The sequence below is a fragment of the Odontesthes bonariensis genome, chromosome 3 (genome assembly GCF_027942865.1).
Source record: "Odontesthes bonariensis isolate fOdoBon6 chromosome 3, fOdoBon6.hap1, whole genome shotgun sequence".
Taxonomy (NCBI): domain Eukaryota; kingdom Metazoa; phylum Chordata; class Actinopteri; order Atheriniformes; family Atherinopsidae; genus Odontesthes; species Odontesthes bonariensis.
The window spans coordinates 12587333-12605153 of record NC_134508.1 but is presented as its reverse complement, the minus strand read 5'-3'; the positions used below and the strand labels follow the sequence as shown (position 1 = coordinate 12605153).

The 17821-nt window shown below is 45.2% G+C and overlaps 1 protein-coding gene across 2 annotated transcripts in view; it reads left to right on the top strand.

The window, feature by feature from the left end:
* arhgap46a (Rho GTPase activating protein 46a) overlaps positions 1 to 15634 on the top strand; it is a 28926-nt gene extending 13292 nt beyond the window's left edge. The window contains exons 3-10 of one of the 2 annotated variants that reach the window (XM_075460342.1): positions 4936 to 6364; positions 9168 to 9804; positions 10070 to 10162; positions 12323 to 12396; positions 12655 to 12854; positions 13529 to 13620; positions 13719 to 13888; positions 14135 to 15634. In XM_075460342.1, the coding sequence (XP_075316457.1) occupies positions 4936 to 6364; positions 9168 to 9804; positions 10070 to 10162; positions 12323 to 12396; positions 12655 to 12854; positions 13529 to 13620; positions 13719 to 13888; positions 14135 to 14329 (2890 nt within the window). In that variant the 3' untranslated portion in view covers positions 14330 to 15634. Of the gene's footprint in view, positions 1 to 4935; positions 6365 to 9167; positions 9829 to 10069; positions 10163 to 12322; positions 12397 to 12654; positions 12855 to 13528; positions 13621 to 13718; positions 13889 to 14134 lie in introns of both variants that reach the window. The other variant, XM_075460341.1, reaches the window with a different exon arrangement.
* Positions 15635 to 17821: the final 2187 nt, after the last annotated feature.

The following is a 17821-nucleotide window of genomic DNA, read 5'->3' as shown; positions in this document are numbered from 1 at the left end:
GAGACGACAAATTAAAAAAACTTTTCATTGTAAAACCTATTTCAGTTTCTGTTTGGGGAATCTGGGGGGTTTTATAAAATGAACCATTCAGACAAAAGCAAAAGTATTTGAGAGGAGTAAAAACGGCCTAAACAAACCAGCTTCCCCATACATGCTTGTGACTAACCGGCTGTGAGCCATGTGGGAGAAATCACCAGTGGGGTTTATTTAGGAAATGAGGGGGCGTCTTATGGGGTAGATAAAGTTTTTAATGACTCACACATTCTGTCCATGTTCACTGCCAGAGCAGAAGTTTTTTTTTTTTTTCTGCTTTTCATCTCCCGTCACTGAAGACGTAGCCACAACATTTTTACGCACGCTGGAAGGACTTGTTTTATCTCGGCGCTCCTGGTGTGGTAAGCTCATTTTTATAGATGCCGTTTTATGTCTGCCTCTAATGATAAAAAGCTTTTTGTTTTTCCATTTAAAATCCTGCACTTTGGTCTGGTTAAAGTTGACAACAAGCTCTTTTTTTTTTTCACTGCTCTTTTTCTCTCTACACATTCCACTTTTCACTCTGCGTTTCCCGTAATTGCTGAGTTTATGGCTTCGTCAAGAACTGGATTACAGACCAGCAGTGTATCCAAAGCCTCTATTGTTTTATTTTAGCCATCTTTCAAACCCTCTTTTTACAGTTCACCTCTTTTTGTTTCTGTGGTGTGAAGGAATACTACATGAAGAACCAATGACGCCACATGTAAACTGGCCTCAGGCATACAGCTCAGACCTACCTCAGCTGACTGAACTCTGACCGAGACGGAGAATTTGTTCGTCGTAAAATTAGGCTTCCACCATGTGTACTGCTGTTCTTTTTTGCGTCTGATCATATTTCGTAGAGTAGAGACCGACAGCAGTTTCAGTAATATCATCCTGTGATTGGATCTCACCTCACTAAAGAAGCTACAGATAAACTTTCAGATTCCAGAGACGGCGTCTCTGTGGAATCCATTTGGGTTTGGTTTTACCCCGTCCCCCTCGGAGTCCTCCTACTGGGTGTCCTCTGACCCAGCCCAGCACTCCTCACAGGGCCGGGCCGGGCTGGGCCGGGCTGCGGGAGCCACAGATAGACGCAGCTGCCAGACGTCTCGGCTCAGAGGAGGGAGGTGCGTCAGTTCAGCTGTTGCTGGACAGCTGGCTCTCTGGAGGTGTCTTACAAGAACTAGGATGCTACCATCTTTGCCCCAAAACCCACACTGTTGCTTTGTGGCGCTGCTTAATATTTTTATGACGGACTGTGTAACTTTGAGCCGTGGCCAAGTGCACGCAACATTCTCCATAGTAACTCCTCTGTGTGTTTTCAGTTTCCTTCCTTTTACGCAGATCGCAGCGATCCCATTGGTCTGTGCTCTGAGGTGTTTGTGCAGCAGTACCTTGGCCCGTGTGACCTCATTTCCTCTTCCTGTGCAGCCAATGTTAATAATAACCCCTGCTTTTGGATCCCCTTATTCTCAGGAGATATATTTAAGAATTTCCCAATTCAAATCCCTATCCGTTGAAGTGACTCAGCTGATGGGTTTTCCAACGACTGTTATTCCAGGCAGGAAAAAGGGAGAGACTTCTGCTGAAAGTAACCTTCCATAGTAGCATGTAAAGAGCTATTTGGGACAAGCCGACTGCGAGTATATTCAGAAGACGTGACAGAGGTATCTTGGCTATGTGTATGTGGTTACGAGGCACCAGGGCTGCTGAGACTAATTGAAACTTGCTGACCGTTAAGTCGATTTGTTGCTCCAGAGGCCAATCAGATTACCCCATTCGTTCCCAGAGGGTCCTCTAACTTTATTTTATCTTGCATTTTATTAATCTTCCCAATGATCTCACATGCTACCACCAGGCTTTGAATGAGAGGGTTTGTGACCACATATGTGGGTATGCTATAGGTATGTGAGCTTGTGATGTATGTGTCTAATCATGTGTGCCTGAGAAGAGTTGGAATGGAAATGATCCGCACGCAAACAGAAGGAGATTTGGAACAAATCTTGAGCAAGTTCATACACTCCCGATAATGATGATCATGCCTTTTTAACCGCTGTGATAACATAATCCCCCTCCTTCAGCTAACATTCAACCAACACCTGACGGATGGAAACGCACCCTTTCTAAACAACTTTCATTGTTGTTCCAATGACGCTGCGGCACGCTGAGCGTTGCGTAACCTGGACGTTGTCGTGACTATACACTGAAGATGATTCTTCCTCTGCCCCTTTCTTGATCTCCGTTTCTGTCACTGAGGGAGGCGTCTCCGTGACGATGGCACAGCCATGCATTGTGTGAGGCACCCCTCATCACTACAAAGGCCCCTGAATGAGCCCTGAGGAATTCTAGCTTTCCCGCTCATTCCCTTGCTGCACTCTCCCACGACTAATCCCCACCCCTTCTCATTTACACACACTCACGCTATCGTCTTTCGGTTCTCCTGGTCCTACACACCACCAGCCAAAACCACCACCACCACCAAATGCCTCTTGTGTGTTGTAGCTGTTGTAGTTTCTCACCATTGTACTGTCTCGGTTTTTCTTTTGATCCAGAATTTATAATCCTACTTTAATTCGACCTTGGTTTCACTGATTTGTACGTGTTGTGGGATTACAAGCTACTGAATGGAGGTCGAAGACGCAGTAAACTTTAGTTGTGATAACAACAATTGTCGTTCTGAACTGCCTGCTGACACCCAGTATGTTGTGCCAGTGCTGTGGGGGGTAAACATGCGAGACCTTTGCTGAGCCTGGCTGGGACAATGGTGGGCAAACAACGATGACAAAGCTTCACAAAATTCCTCTTCCCCCAACACTGTCAGCTCCTGCCTACAGACCTATGTTTAGTGTTCAGTTTCAGTGTCTTAGGGACAACCTTTTTCATTTAGCCACTGAATTAATCATGATATTACTTTGCAATATGTAAACAGACAAAAATGATAAAGAATAATACTTTTGAATATCCAGCGTCCGGTGAATTTTGATCATCAGGAAGTATTAATAAAGCCCCCCCATTCTGCCCTGAATGCAGCGTGTGAACCTTACATTAAGCATTTCCTGTTTGTATTGAATATGGAGAAGCCCCCTCTCCAACCCTCCATAGGACCTCCCCCAGACAGGAAGTGGTGGTCACTACTTTGTCAGGGTCAGTCCTCATTTAGTTCGTCAGCAGCGATAATAGAAAACACATTTGTGTTTTATTCAGCTGGCAGTTGCATAAACCCAAGAGATTGTTTCATGTTCGGGAGACGAGCTTTGATTTGTCTGTGGAGCAGTTTTTAGTTTGAAATGCAATTATCTGAACAGCCTTGATGTTTCATGTGTGAGCTTTTCCTGCCATGGCAACCCAGTGCTAAGCAGTCAGCTGTGTGTCAGTGGCAGTGATTGTAGTTTTGTGTCGCCTCTTCCTGTTTGACAAGACCAGAGTGAGAAAACGTACACCGTTTCAAAGAGCCCAGACAGTGGCTTCATGTGTTTAACAACTACCACCTATCAAACCCCCCCCCCCCCGACCTTCTTGTCTCACCGTACACACTGACACTTGCTTGTAACAACCAAACGGTGGTTCGTCAGAGCTCGTCTTCACACGTGTCTGTCTGGGAGTGTGTTAAATGGGCAGTAAACTGTCTTGATTGCCTTCTGTGTGGCAGGGGCAGCATGTTCAGGTACTGTGCCAGGTGGCTGAGGCCCAGCTGTGGTTGATGAATCTGTGGGAATGTTTGAGGACCAGAGTGTTTACATTCAAATGGCTGAGGTGGCGCAAACAGGGGGGGGGGGTTGGATCATACTGTGTCCTGGCAGAAAGAAAGGGAGATGAAGGGCCAAGCTGTAGCTGAGAGGGCTAAAGGAAATTTGCCGTTAGAATGAGGGACCTCAGGGGAATTGTTTCAGCATTGTTCCAGTGAGATGTGGAGAGGGGGGGGGGGGGGGGGGGGTCGCTCCACCTCCTTCTCTCCTCCCTCTACGTCCTCTTCCTGCCGTTACAGCCCAACTCTCAACTAACTCGTAGTGCTCTTGGAAAAGGGAATCCTTCAGCGTAAGTTTTTGTCCCTTCATTCAATTTTTTTTTTTTTTTTTGATTGTTTGGATTTATTAGGACAATCAACTGTGATATAATTAGTTACCCTACTGAATGTCAAGAAGCAGTTAGAGAGCACGAAGGTACGTCAGCTTTGCCTGATCATAGTTGTTTTCCTGTCTGACCTTTTTGAGCAAGCAAGAAAGTATATTGAGCTGTTTCACATGTTTCTCAGGATGCCATCTGTGTCCATGTATGCTGTAATATCAGCTTTATACACAGAAGTTGGTTTGAGAGCGCAAGTTTCAGCCCAGTTTAAGAATTAGATTGCAGGGGAAAATTATTAGGCGGCGGGAGAGCAGAGGGCAGCAGATCTGGGCAGCGTGACCAGATTGATGGCAGATTGTTTTTGGTTGAAGAGATTAGCGGCGAGCTCTTGGTTTTGAATTTTACCTCGTTGCTCAACAGAAAGGAGGTTTGAAAGTTCATTCTGTGGTTCTCCATACTGTACAACTTCCAGCAAATATTTTGTATTACACTCTCAGACATGTGAGCCACACATGTTAAGAGGAACTGTGTCAGATGTATGTTCAGCCTCTTTATTTTTAGGTAGTTGGTTTGCACAACACACGCTGGAGTTATTGTCATGTGGCTTTCACAGGGCTGGTATGAATGCCAGAGTAAAAAATGAGGTTAAGTCTTTGGAAGTCACTGAAATGATTTGAAAATGATTATTGGGCTGCTGTTGATTTTTCCCAGGCCTGTCATGCCTGGGATGATTGTATGTAATAATGTTTTTATGGTACCCTCGGTTTACTTTGTGGTGTTTATTTAGATTCTTTTTTTATTATTTTTTTATATATATATACTTTATTGCCTTGACTGAAGTTTTTTCTGTTTCAGGGATATTTCCCAAAGATGGCAGCCAGTACCTGGTTCTAAAGCAGCCATGTTGGTGAAGGTGAACAGCATGAGCCGTAGCCAGCCCATACCAGTTTTGCAGCAGCACCCCCAGCACAGTTCCCATAGCAAAGCCAGTACTTTTACCCTGCACCCCACCTGCAGCAAGGCCCAAGGAGGACACTCAAGCTCCAGCCAGGGATATAAAACGGCCCCTGCTGGCAAAATGGCTGTTGACACCCGTCAGGCCCATCATATAAGAAAAGCCAGCAATGGCAGCTTTTGCTTGGCTACATCAGACAGTAACCACCCCAGTCCACTCCTTCACAGGTCACAGACCAGCACACCACGTCCCGTCTCCCCCCAGTATGGGTGCACCGCCCCAATCTATGATGAGCCGGTTTCAGACTATCCTATATACGATGAGCCTCCAACAGACATGGAAGTGGAGGCGGCGCATCTTTACAATGGACAACCTCTATCTCGCTTGACACCTACCCACAGTCTCCAGAAGCCTCGACACCTCCAACACCCTGGTTCGTCTCTTTCAGGGTCCAGACACAGGAGGAATCCTTCTTCCTCTGACTACAGCCCTGCTGGTCTGGAGTGCATCAAGCACATGGTCAATGTGGACCCCAAACAGGGGCTCCCGTCCAGCTCCCCAGTGCCCACGCGTGCCCCTTCCCCTACCTCCAGGCAGGACCCTGTCTTGACCCAACCACAGCCACATCCCCAGCCCCAAGCTCAATCTTTGCAACAGTCTCGAGGCCATTTGAGGGACAGAGAACCAGGATCTCAGGGCCCGAGTTCACTGGACAAAAAACAGAACTGGCGGGTCCTCGAAGCTACTGTGCAACGCGCCATGGACGCACGACACAGCAGGCAGAGCAGCCAGGTCTCGCAGGACTTTTCCTCATCGACCCCGCAAGCCATGGCAAACTATCAAGACTCTGGTTACTCTACCGGCCCTTCCCCGAGTCTGAGAAGAAAGAGCAGGAGGAGGGTGGGAGCCGGAGGAGGCAGGCCGGGGTCAGTAGGCAGCAGCGGGGAGCTGTGTGCCCTAAATGAGAGGCTTATGGCAGAGATGAGGGAAGTGGTAAGTCGCTCAAACACCATGAGGGAGGTGAGAGCAGGGCTGGACCCAGAAATGGGGGAGAGGGTTGTTGTACCTCGGACACGCTCCCCTGCAGACTCACTCAGGTGGTATGGAGGAGGTGGTGGTGGATCAACAGGCAGGTGCCCATCACGAGAAGACGTCACCGGGGCCTCGCGGTCCCTGAAGGGGACCGGTAACTATGGCAACCCTGCTCTGACCCCTCTGGAAATACCAGGGAGGCAGAAAAGAACCTATGAAAAGGTGGACACCTTGGAGATGAGCATAAACAGCCAGGCCAGCCTATCATCTCCAGAGACCCCAGGACCACCCTCCCAGGTAACCTCCTTTTATGCTTATGTGTTTGATGTGTGTGTGTACGTGAGAGCAAAAAGTTAAAATAGTTGTCATTGTAGCTAACCCAATTATGTACTTTCCTGCCCGATTAAAGACTCAGACATGTCTGCTTCTATTTTTGTGGTCTGTTGATCGTAGCAGGTTTACTTGTTTTCAACTTTCTTTGAGTTGTTAAGGCTCTGATTACAGAAAGATTGACTATCAGATTAGGAAAGAATTCAGTTTCACTGTCAAATGAGGCTTAGTCATGCTTGAATAAAGCATCTTTGTGTTGTGGGAATCTCAAGCTGTGCTTTTGTAATGTATCTAGTCGTTGTCAGAAGAATGAACAGATTCTTTTGCTGAGCAGAAATGTCCCTTTTGCTTAATCAATCCAATTAGATTTATTTTTAAAACAAAACTCCAGATAACACTGAGGATTTGGTCGTATTTTGCAGTTGCAGAGCAGCTAAATGCATGCAGATGAAACATGGCGTTGGTTAATCGATGTTGAGGACTTTTACAAAAGGGTACATGATTGATGATGAAAGAACTGTTTGACTTCTGGAGACACTTATGCAAGTGGCAGCACGTGGAGCCAGTTCGACAGTAAGATCTGCTGCTTCTAATCTCCAAATACCCTCTTGAATCAGAATTGCGCCTCTTACATTATTGTGTTTTCTATAGCCATTCAACTGTGAATGTGTAATTGGAAATGTTTTCTCGAACAAAGAGGCTCTCTTTGAAAAGAATATAGAACATTTCGTAATGAATTACATTCCAGTCGTGGGTGTCCCAAAGTCCGTTTAAGACCTGTGCTTATTCCAGTAATCTGACAAGTACTGAATCTTGTTTACTGCAGTTTTACTAGATTGGACGTTGTTACGTTTTAATTGTAATTTTCACTCAGCACAAATCGTAACCTCATGCAGTCGTTCTAACCAGTGAACCCTCACAGTGGTGGTGAGTGTTGTTTGGATGACAATCTGCTTAAGGCAATAACTGATTTTACAGGAAATAGAACTTGAGTTACAGCCTTTTGGGTTGGGCTGGGCGAACAGCTCATATGATATGATGGTGAAAACGGTGTCGCCGGTGTCTCAAACATCTTGAGAATTATGCTTATTTCAGTCAGACAACTCACGTGTAAAATGTTGATTTGAACTTTTGATCCCATCACTCCCTGTGAACCTGTTTTCCTCATGATGGGTGGATTTCTGCCCCACAGTCCTCTGCTAGATGCTGGGGTGGTGGTGGGACTGAAAAAGGCGGGCCGCAGTGGCAGCAAGGATGAGGCTCAGAGTGATATAGGAATCTTGCAGCTTAAATAGATCACCCAGATTGTAAGGGTAGTTGCAATAGGGGGCAGATCACGTTAGAGGAAGTGGTGCAGCTCTAATTGACTGCCTGATCCATTCTTTTAAGTGCAATGAAACACTTACAAGTAAGAAACCAGTGCATTTCCAGTGCGTTTTAAACCACCGCGCAACGCTTGAAAACTGATTGTGTAAAGACTTTTCTGTTACTGCTCTGGAATGTCAGTGTAAAAGTGAGTTCCATTGCTCCAACAGATCAATGAAGCCGTAAATGTTGCGTATTTCATGTCTGCAAAGGGCTTAAGTGTTCCCTGGACATTAGACAGTGAGCAGGCTGAGCACCACTGACTATAATGGCCACAGTCCCAGCAAAGGCTGTCATCCTCTTACCTCCGTCCATCTGCCCCGCGCGGCAGGCGCTGTTTTCTCATACGCCAGCTCTGCATTTGGATGGCGAGAGCCGTGCCAGGCCAGAGAGATTCAGGACATGGCTTCCCATGGTCAGGAAGGAGGGCCACTGCGGCCCATATGGCCCAGGTTTGGCAGGGTTGTAAGGAAGAGAACGGGAGGCAGGCTGGTACCAAGGCTTACTGGTACCACCGTGGCTGTACAGTATTAGAAAACAGCCAAAGAGCACTGAGTGGGCCCCCTAAGTCTGTACTGGAATGTTCCTCAGACCTGCTGTTACGTCACTCGTACACACTCAGAATATGTGTTTTGTGTACGTGCGTATCTTTCAAGAGCCTGAACTCTCACTTTTAAAAAAAAAAAAACATTCTGTTCACTGACTCTTTTGACTTTACAAATCCAAACCTCAGATTTGGACATGATTGAGAAACAAAATCTATAATTCAGTTTATCTGGCGCCCATCACTCATTATCTAGGGGCTCATTAAGTAGACATGTCATGCATTTAATGTTCCATTAATAAACTTGAGCTCTGATTTTGGCTCGTGTTTCGTGTTGTTCCTGGCTGTTTGTAGAACATATCTGGGTTACTGGCTGTCTCTGTTCAGGGAGCTCGGGAGCACCTTAAAGTACATAAAGTCTACTGCAAGGATCACAAGGAGGTCTTGTGTAGAGCACAGCTTTGTTTTTGCAGGGGAGGTGAGCCTGGCGTAGGGAGGGGCAGGGGTAAAGACTTTGGTGCCATTATGTGCCCACTGACTGCTTAGGCCAGGGTTCAGGGGGATTTAGGGGATTTTTTTTTTCTTGTTACATTTCTGGCATTAAGAAATTAATGTGCAGGTCCTGCAACAGTTTCCCTTGAGTCCCCGGCACTGCAGAGCGGAGAATAGTACGGAGAATGCAGCGCAGCTCGTAGTGTGACACAGTAAAAACTGCAGCTACACACACATAGTTTGCACCTCTGCTACTCTCCCCCTCTGTATCCACTCCATCCACCTTCCATCCCTTTCCTCTTCTCTGTTTCATGTCCACCTCTTTTTTTTTTTTTTTTTTTTTTTTTTTTTTTTTTTCCCCACCTGCAGGCGGGCACCCTAGAGCTGCAGGCTCAGTTGGAGAGCAGGAAGAAAGGCATGGTGGATGGACGGACCGCTTCGCTGGGCCCTCACCGCCCTGCCAGCCATGACAATAGAGAGGGAGGTGATGGGGCAAGAGGAGGAGGATCCGCCTACCAGCTCTCCTATGCCACCCTGCGGCAACCCCCTCCTCCCGACATGGGCATGGAAGACTGGGCCAGCAAGCACCTCAACATGCACACGCAAGGACTGTTCCGGCGCCGCGTCTCCATCGCCAACATGCTGTCCTGGAACCGCGGATCCATCAAAAAGCCCATGCTCGTCACCAGCAACCGCGCCATCAGGAAGGAGGCCTGCGAGATGTTCAAGCTGGTGCAGGCCTACATGGGAGACAGGCCTTCGCGACTTGACCGCCGGCACAGCGCCCTGCTCATAGTGACCAAGTGCTGGGACATGCCAGGGCTGCGGGACGAGCTGTACGTCCAGCTGGTGAGGCAGACCACAGGCAATGCCACCCCCAGAAGCTTGGGGGCAGGTTGGGAGCTGATGGCTGTCAGCTTGGCCTTCTTTGCCCCGTCGCCCAAGTTCCGCTGCTACCTGGAGGGCTACATCCAGAGACATACAGAGCCCACCAGCGACAAGAAATGTGAGTCTCAGACTGAGCTACAGGGTGGGTCACCTTTCTTTATCTTGCATCTCCCTGTCCTGTCTGATTGTCTGTGTGTATGTTGACAGGACAGATAACTTTGTTTTCAATAGAAATCCCATTATCTTCTTCCCTGCTCTATTTTCCTGCAAAATTCTTCTTTAATTCTATTGGTCATATTATTGGGTATTAGCCCAATAATATGACTGCTGTCACTGCCTGGCTACCAGAAATGTGACCTTTTGCCATCTTCTGTGTTTCATAGTGACTCAGTTCATATTGGAACAGCAGGAACTAAAACTGAAGAAGAATTCAAAGTCCAGAAAGAAGCGAAAACAGAACACAGAGGAGGAGGAAGGTATATATTTTACTCAGTTGCTTTCAAAATGATGCCAAAACCTTTCTTTCGGGACGATGGATCCTCAGTATCTCCCACTTTTGTAACCTTATCTGTTGGATGGAGCACATGTGGAGTCCCACATGTGTTTTTCTACTCTCTTCAGAACTTGTCAGTCGTCTCTAAGCGGTGCAAACCATTACAAATCAAACACATTGCTCCCTGTGGAGTGACCACTGTGAGTGGGATGGAAAATTCAAGACTGTGCAGTTTGTCAGATGAGTACATGCTGATGTGTTTCCACACAGTGAATAGGTTTCCCAGAGAGTCGAGAAGGAAAAAAAAAATGTAGGATGAGAATTTTAGAAGAATCTGTACATGCACAATGGACCACACTGTGGATCATCCTAGCTGTCTCTCTTGCCCCCCTGTGTGTCAGACTGCCATTTAAGAGAATAGCTACTTATCAGCATGGGCCTTCATTTGACCAGACCACACTGCCAGCACTGGTGATGATGTCACTGGGCAGGAACCCAGTTGTCTCATAGCGGTCACCAGAGCAGTAGCCACACGCATTGTTCTTCAGTGACTCAGGATCACTGCTTTAGCTGAGTAAGAGGTCAAAGGGAAAGCCTGCTGGACACTTCAGAGATGACAACAAGAAGAAAAAACAGTCCAATGGCAGCTGCTGTTTGTTTGACCAGATGGAGGAGCTGGAACATGTACTTTGTGTCTGACCAGAGCAATGTACAGCTGTGAGCAGCAGGAGTGGGAGGTGCACATGGGGACAAGAGATCTCTAGTCAGGCCAGGCCAGGCCAGGCTTGGCCTAGTTGGAGGTAAAAAAAAAAAAAACTTCTGTAGGCTTGGGACCTGCAGTGGGTCATTCTCAGCCACCTCCTAAACAACCAAGACATGACAGAGGTTGTCTCCTTCACATCATCCTTTAATAGCTCTGTGTTTTTGTTGTTAAGTTTAGCTTCAGCTCTTATGTAGACAGGTGTCATGCCGTTCTCAGCCTGGTACGGTGCACCCGAGCTCCTAATGAGCTCGTATTTCTCCCAGGCTTTGGTTGCTTGGTTGTTGCTGTTTTCATAGCTTCAAAACTGATGTAAATATAGACCTCCAGGAGCGTTCAAACCTATCTTCTCGTTGCTGCTCTGGGATCTTGGTTTTTTCCCAGTAAGTGTTTAGCTTCTATGCTGGGAGCCTTGGGAGGAAAGAAAAAATGCCTGTCGTTGCCAAGATCAAGGGCAAATTATTGGTATGATCTGTCTAATTAGATATAATTATAGTCAGCCGTGGTCAGATTAGCTGCATTTGCAGGCTTGCGTAGGAGTCACCTGTTTGCTACAAATCTGAGCTTTCACTGAAGGGAACAAAGTGTTTGTTGCTTTTATAAATCCTGTCGGTAAAATTCTCCTCTTGGCTCCGGTTCAAGTGCTTGACACAGTGAAGATTCTAGGAGCAGGAATAGACCCCACAAGGGCGTAGTGTTTGGTTCAAGTTACAACAGCAGTGAAAGATGGGAATGATTTTGGTGATGGAGCGTCAATGTTTTCTTTCTGTTTGAGAGCTAGGAGTGGAGAGAATTTCCAGGGACACTTTTTCCAGGACAGGTCACGTTCTTCTGAGCCTTGTGTCTCTTGGGGTACATATCCGGTCTCTGAAAAAAACTTCTTCTAATGCATTTCTCTTCCAAATAAGGGCTTGGCCATACAGTAGCTGCTTAATGCAGGTAGCGGACAGGAAGCCTCTTTGCTTCTGTGCTTTCCAGTGACCTCCAATTCTGCGAATGCTGACGAATCACTTGAACACTGAATGTGCAGGCCGGATCCTGTCTCTACAGCTTTTGTTCAAGAGCATTAAATCTTTCCTCTGCCTGACAGTTTAGCCGGGTATGCTCTAATCCCCGTTGCTGGAATCACATCATCAACATGTCCCTCTAGTTACCACTGCCTGTCTCTCATTTGACATCTGTGGGAAATGAAAACACTGCTGGTGCTGCTCATGGGAAAGAATTTGAATCATTTATTATTTTGTGTGTTCACTAATGTCTGATGCTTAAGGGTTTTACTTGGGGTCTTTGAGGTTCCAACAAGGGTGTGGTTTTATTTAGTTTTCCTCATTCCTAAGTCTTGAATTTGTGTTTTTTTTTTTGTTTGTTTCTGTCATCCTGCAGGCCTTCCCATCAGCACATATGCCAAGTTCTGCCATCGGAAGCTGCTGAAGGTGGCAATCACTGGTGGCAAAAAGGTGAGTGAGAGAAACATTTTCATTTTCTCATGATGACGGTGGTACACAAAAGTTTGAAATCTGAGATTCTCGTCTGAGTCATCTTGGCTACAGTGGCTGAGGGAGACATAATTGCAGGTGTGCTGAAACAGTCACAGGTAGAGACATAAACACAGACCCTGTCATCGCAGTGCAGCTGCAGACACGGCCACTATTAGTAACATAATCCCTGACATACGTGGGTCGTAAATCTTCCTTTGCTTACCTGTCTCCCTCCAGGGTCTACGCAAGCCCACCTTGGAGGAGATTGACCACAGCAGACGGGCCATCATCACCCCCTCCCTTTTTGGCAGCTCTCTAGAGGAGGTGATGGAAAGGCAGAGCGAACTCTTCCCGGACAGAAAGCTACCCTGGGTGCAGGTTCAGCTGTCCCAATATGTTCTGGCTCTGGGCGGGGCTCAGACGGAGGGCATCTTCAGGTGAGATAGACCCAAGTCTGCCAGTAACACGCCTCGACTTGGAGCAGTGTGACAGGGGTGCAGTCTGGCGAATTAGAGGGGGATCTTATGAAGTGCATGTGCGTGTGCTTTATTGTATGTATAGTGTGTATAAACAAATGTGTGTGTGTGTGTGTGGTCTCCCGTATCCCTTAATTTCTGAGTAAGCTCCCCCTGTGTACAGTACACAAAAAAACCCAGAACAAACACAGCCCTCCTTTGCTCATGAGGGCAGCGCTGTTTAATTTGATACTTGGTGATATGTGTTTACATTACTGCCTCAGCTTACAAGCACGTGGGAGCCTCTCAGCCGTGTGTTTGTGTAGGGTTTTCTCTCGCAGATTTAATTCTGTAGCATCTCGACTTGTTTAGAAAACCTTTCTTTTCCATCACACTCACTATAAACGGATCTCCCTGTGAAACACCTCTAGTGCACGGGAACTTTCCTGGAGAGTGGGTTGTTTGGTTATGTTACTCTGTTATGTGTTTTTCTCAAGTAGAACTGCTGCAAACAGGATGGAGAACTTTCAGCCACTATGCCGCATTTAATCAACTGGTTGTGCTTGAGTTTTGCTGCAAGGCGAGAATGTGAGATGGAGGTAGGGGTCCCTCCTGTGGCCACTGAGTGTAACTGTGGTGTTTTGTTTTATCCACAGAGTGCCTGGAGACATTGACGAAGTGAATGCACTGAAGCTCCAAGTCGACCAGTGGAGGATTCCAGAGAATCTCTCTGACCCCAATGTTCCTGGTGAGCAAGAATTTGTTTATTCATTTAGTTGGATTGCATGTACACATATGGGATTTAAATATGTGTATTAAAAAAAAACAAATTATCTTCACATGTAGCCTCTCTGATGAAGCTATGGTATCGTGAGCTTGAGGAGCCCCTCATCCCCATGAACTTTTACAAGCAGTGCGTTAGTAACTGTGACGACCCAGTAGCGGCCATCACTGTGGTCCAGTCGCTGCCTGAGCTCAACAGGCTGGTTCTGTGCTACTTCATCCATTTCCTGCAGGTAACCAACATCAGCCCCTCACACACAATCCTCACCCTGCTTTAGCCTAGCCCAGAGTTCATAATTTACTAGATTCAAACAATATCTGGACTTGTTTTGTCATAAATAAAACCTCCTAAGACTAAAAACTGCTGCGCATTACCATTTAAAATGGTTAAATAGATATCAGGATGTGACTTCGCAGAGGTCTGTCTGTGTGCTGCATGAGGCCTTCCTCATTGTTTTTTGTCTCCTTGCTTCCTCTAGGTGTTCGCCCAGCCATCCAACGTTGCCATAACCAAGATGGATGTGAACAACCTGGCCATGGTGATGGCTCCAAACTGCCTCCGCTGTCAGTCCGACGACCCTCGGATCATCTTCGAGAACACACGCAAGGAGATGTCTTTCCTGAGAATGCTCATCGTTCACCTGGACACCAGTTTTATCGAGGGGGCGGTGTAGACACTTGGACCAGTTACATATTTACAATCATGCATAAACACTGTTTCTGTTTAGGCCACACTGGAAGCTGTTGGGGGTGAGTGTGTGTGAAAACCATTTGGACTTTGGGCCCTGTGCTCTCGTGCGTTTTTTTTTTTTTTTTTCTTTTTCTTTTTCTTTTTACTGAGAGACAAGACATATCACCTTTTTGGTTTCACTGTTTTTGATACTAAAATCCACACCGACTGCTCTCAAGTGGTTCACTTTTATGTCTGTACTTTCTAACCACTGCATGTGAAAACATGTTAATCCTTTATTTCTTACAAGGGGTATTACTACACATATATTTGACAACTGGGAGGTGCAAGGTGAAAGCTGAACATCAATATTCACTTGCACACACAAAGAAATAAGAAAATCAAAATTTCATCAGTGTTGACACATTTTCCAGCGTTGTGATTTTATTCAGGTGTGTCTGTGGGTGTGATTGTCAGTGTGAACAAAGGACAGCCTTCCTTTATGTACAGAAAACTGAAAAAAGAAAGTAAAATAATTATTTTAATTGTGTCTTTATTAATAACCTTTTTAGCCTGTGTTGTTTTGAGTAATTGTACCGATGACTGGTTTCCTCGTATCTAATTTTACGAGGCCCGACAACTTCAGAGCTTCTGCTTTCGAAGCACAAGCTGTGAGGATTTTACTGAATGCTCTTTGTGAAGGACAACGATGATGATTTTATAAGCAAATAAACATGGGGCGTGCTTTGAATTTTCCAAACGCAAACACTCACTGAAGTCCGACAGACGTGTTCATGCTGTAGCGATGTGGGAGGCTGGTTAATCAACCAATAATACGCTTTCTCAGTTATTTATAAGCATTGTTTCATTTCATTTGGAATTGTGTTCTCTTTTGTCCGTGATCTTTACGTCCTGTGTTGTGTCTCAGGTCTTCTGATAAAACGGGTGTTGGATGTAATGACTGTACATGACCTCTGTCAAAGACTGAATATTTGACAAATCTATCGCAGACCCCTGCAGTGAGAATGGAGTATTGTTCAACTGTTGAGCACTATGAGACTGTATATTGAGCTTTTTGTGTCCCGTCTCGGGCTAAGCTGATGTAAATAAATTATGTGTGTAAAATAGTACTAACTTTCCTTAATTGTAATCTAATGATCCCGGTTATGGGGGAAATTTTTCTGCTGTAACCGCTTGCCTTTTTGAACATAGGAATGATTCAAACCACTTTCCACGTACCTGCGTGTATGTGTTTGCAAACCGTCTTGTCATAAAATGGAATGGCTGTCCATAAATAAAGGTTTCTTCCATTGTTTATTGTTGTAGGGTTTTTATTTCTTTTTTTCTTATGTGAAGATTTCACAAAGTTACTTAAAAAACTGTTCATTATGACAAGATCAAAATGAACTCAGTGGCCTGAAATGTGTATATTTAGTAGTTTTAAGGTTTTTAAAGAAAAAAAAAAAAAAGATCAAATATTGACCGAAAATGAGTTAACCCTGTTAACCCTGAACTTTCATCTGAAGCCCTATAAAGATAAGTGTCTTATCAATTCACTTTGTAACCCAGTAAACGATCTTTAATTGCTCTACTTATGCACATAAATTATATTTTCTTTTAAAAATGAATGGATTGATTTTAAATAGGTTATTTTATGTTTTGTAATTTATGTAGTCATGATAACATAGTGTCAGCTGTGGATAAACAACATTCATAAGCTTTTTGATTCCCTGTAAACAGAGTTTTGAAGATGTTAACAGACGTATACAGGCAGCCAGGAGGCCTGTATACGTCTGTTAACCACGACAAGTATGTAACAGGACCTCTGGCCCCCAGACTCTGGAACTGGGACTGGTTCAAGACAATGGAGCCAGGAGCAAAGAAAGAAAGACGAGTAGCCTCTTTTCTTATGTTCGTTCAGTGACAAAGCAAATAGAAATAGCAGTTCTTATTTAAAAAAAAAAAATAATGCAAAAATATTTGGTATTTACTCACTGTGACATACAACTATAGTAGATCAGACAGACAGCTGCTTGAATTCTACTAATATTCGATAATATGGGTTTACATTTATGTTCTATTTAATTTTTTCAACAATTTCCAAAGTAAAGTACTTTTCTGTAACAGTATTGATATGCCTGGGGTTTTTACTCATTCTTTAATTTCTTTTTTTGGTATATAATAGACTTTAAAACTTTAACTTTGGTATTTTACCCTTGGAGGAAAATTAATCCTGTAGAGTAGATGTATTTGATCAAACTTAACCACTGAAATGGATTTTTAAATCCGTTGACATTAGCCGCTTTCGGACCGTAGGAACCTTTGGCAGTTCTAATAACGTTTTAATCCGCGGGGCCGTTTTCTCCCGTGTTCGGACATACAGGAACTCGGGGCTATCTCCCTCAGTTCCTATAACTATTTAGCTCCTTCTCCGAGGTCGGGTCTTTTCATAGTTCTATAGAACGAATCTAACGGAGGTGTGTGGTGGTTGGTAGCTACGCCCCATGTCATGCTATCACGGCTGAAATGTTTCCTCATAAGACACAGACAGAACCGGCGGGTGTTCAATAAGTTAAACTTACACTGGTCTCATTTGTCTGCAGCGCTCTGCTCTCCTTTCTTTCTTCATGAAATGAAAAAGTATCGTCTCCTGACTCTCTCTGTGAGGTTTTCCAGCCTCGATATTAGACGCCTGATGTGATCGTCCATGATTAATATCACCATCATGCAGACCATGAACACGGTGGCCTCCCCGCTCTCCATGTTAGCTTCTTTGTGGTGTTTTTTCTTCTCTCCTACTTTTACGGGTTTTGTTTTGATGTTGAATGTGGTGCTAAACGGCTAACGGCTAACACGTCACTGACGCAGACGGCTGCGCGCGGCGCATCAGTCCCTATCAGGTCCCGAATCATGTGCGAATGCAGACTGAAACAGAAGGACAGTTATCAGAACGAAATTCGAGTAGGACAGTTCTGATAACTGCGTTCTTAGGACGGTCTGTCCGAAAGCGGCTATAGATGGGAATTGTTTGGAGCATACACCCACACGGAGAAGAGGTGTAAACAACATCTCAGATTAGATTTTATACTAGTTTAATGCTTGAAGGCAATATACAAATTCGACATTGTAACGCAACACGTGGCGTTTCCACAGAGATGAAGGCTCTGATTTAAATACACGAGGGTTTAGGTCCAGAGGCGCATCTTGTCAACAGGCAAGGCAGGGCAACTGCTTGGAGCCCCGAGCCACTAGGGGGCCCCCGAGAGCTGAGGTGCATCAATCAAAGATTGTCTAGTTACTTTATAAACTGTCTCAAACAGTGGCGAACGTTCGTGGTGAACATGTTTTCTTTGAACAGTTCAATTTAAATGATTTAGTCAAAGATTGTCTAGTTAACATGCCATTCTATAATTCCATAATTGCATTGTTGACTTCGTCAAACTCACGTCAAGTTACACTGCAGGCTATGTTCGTGGAGAACTAGCCACTCAGAGTG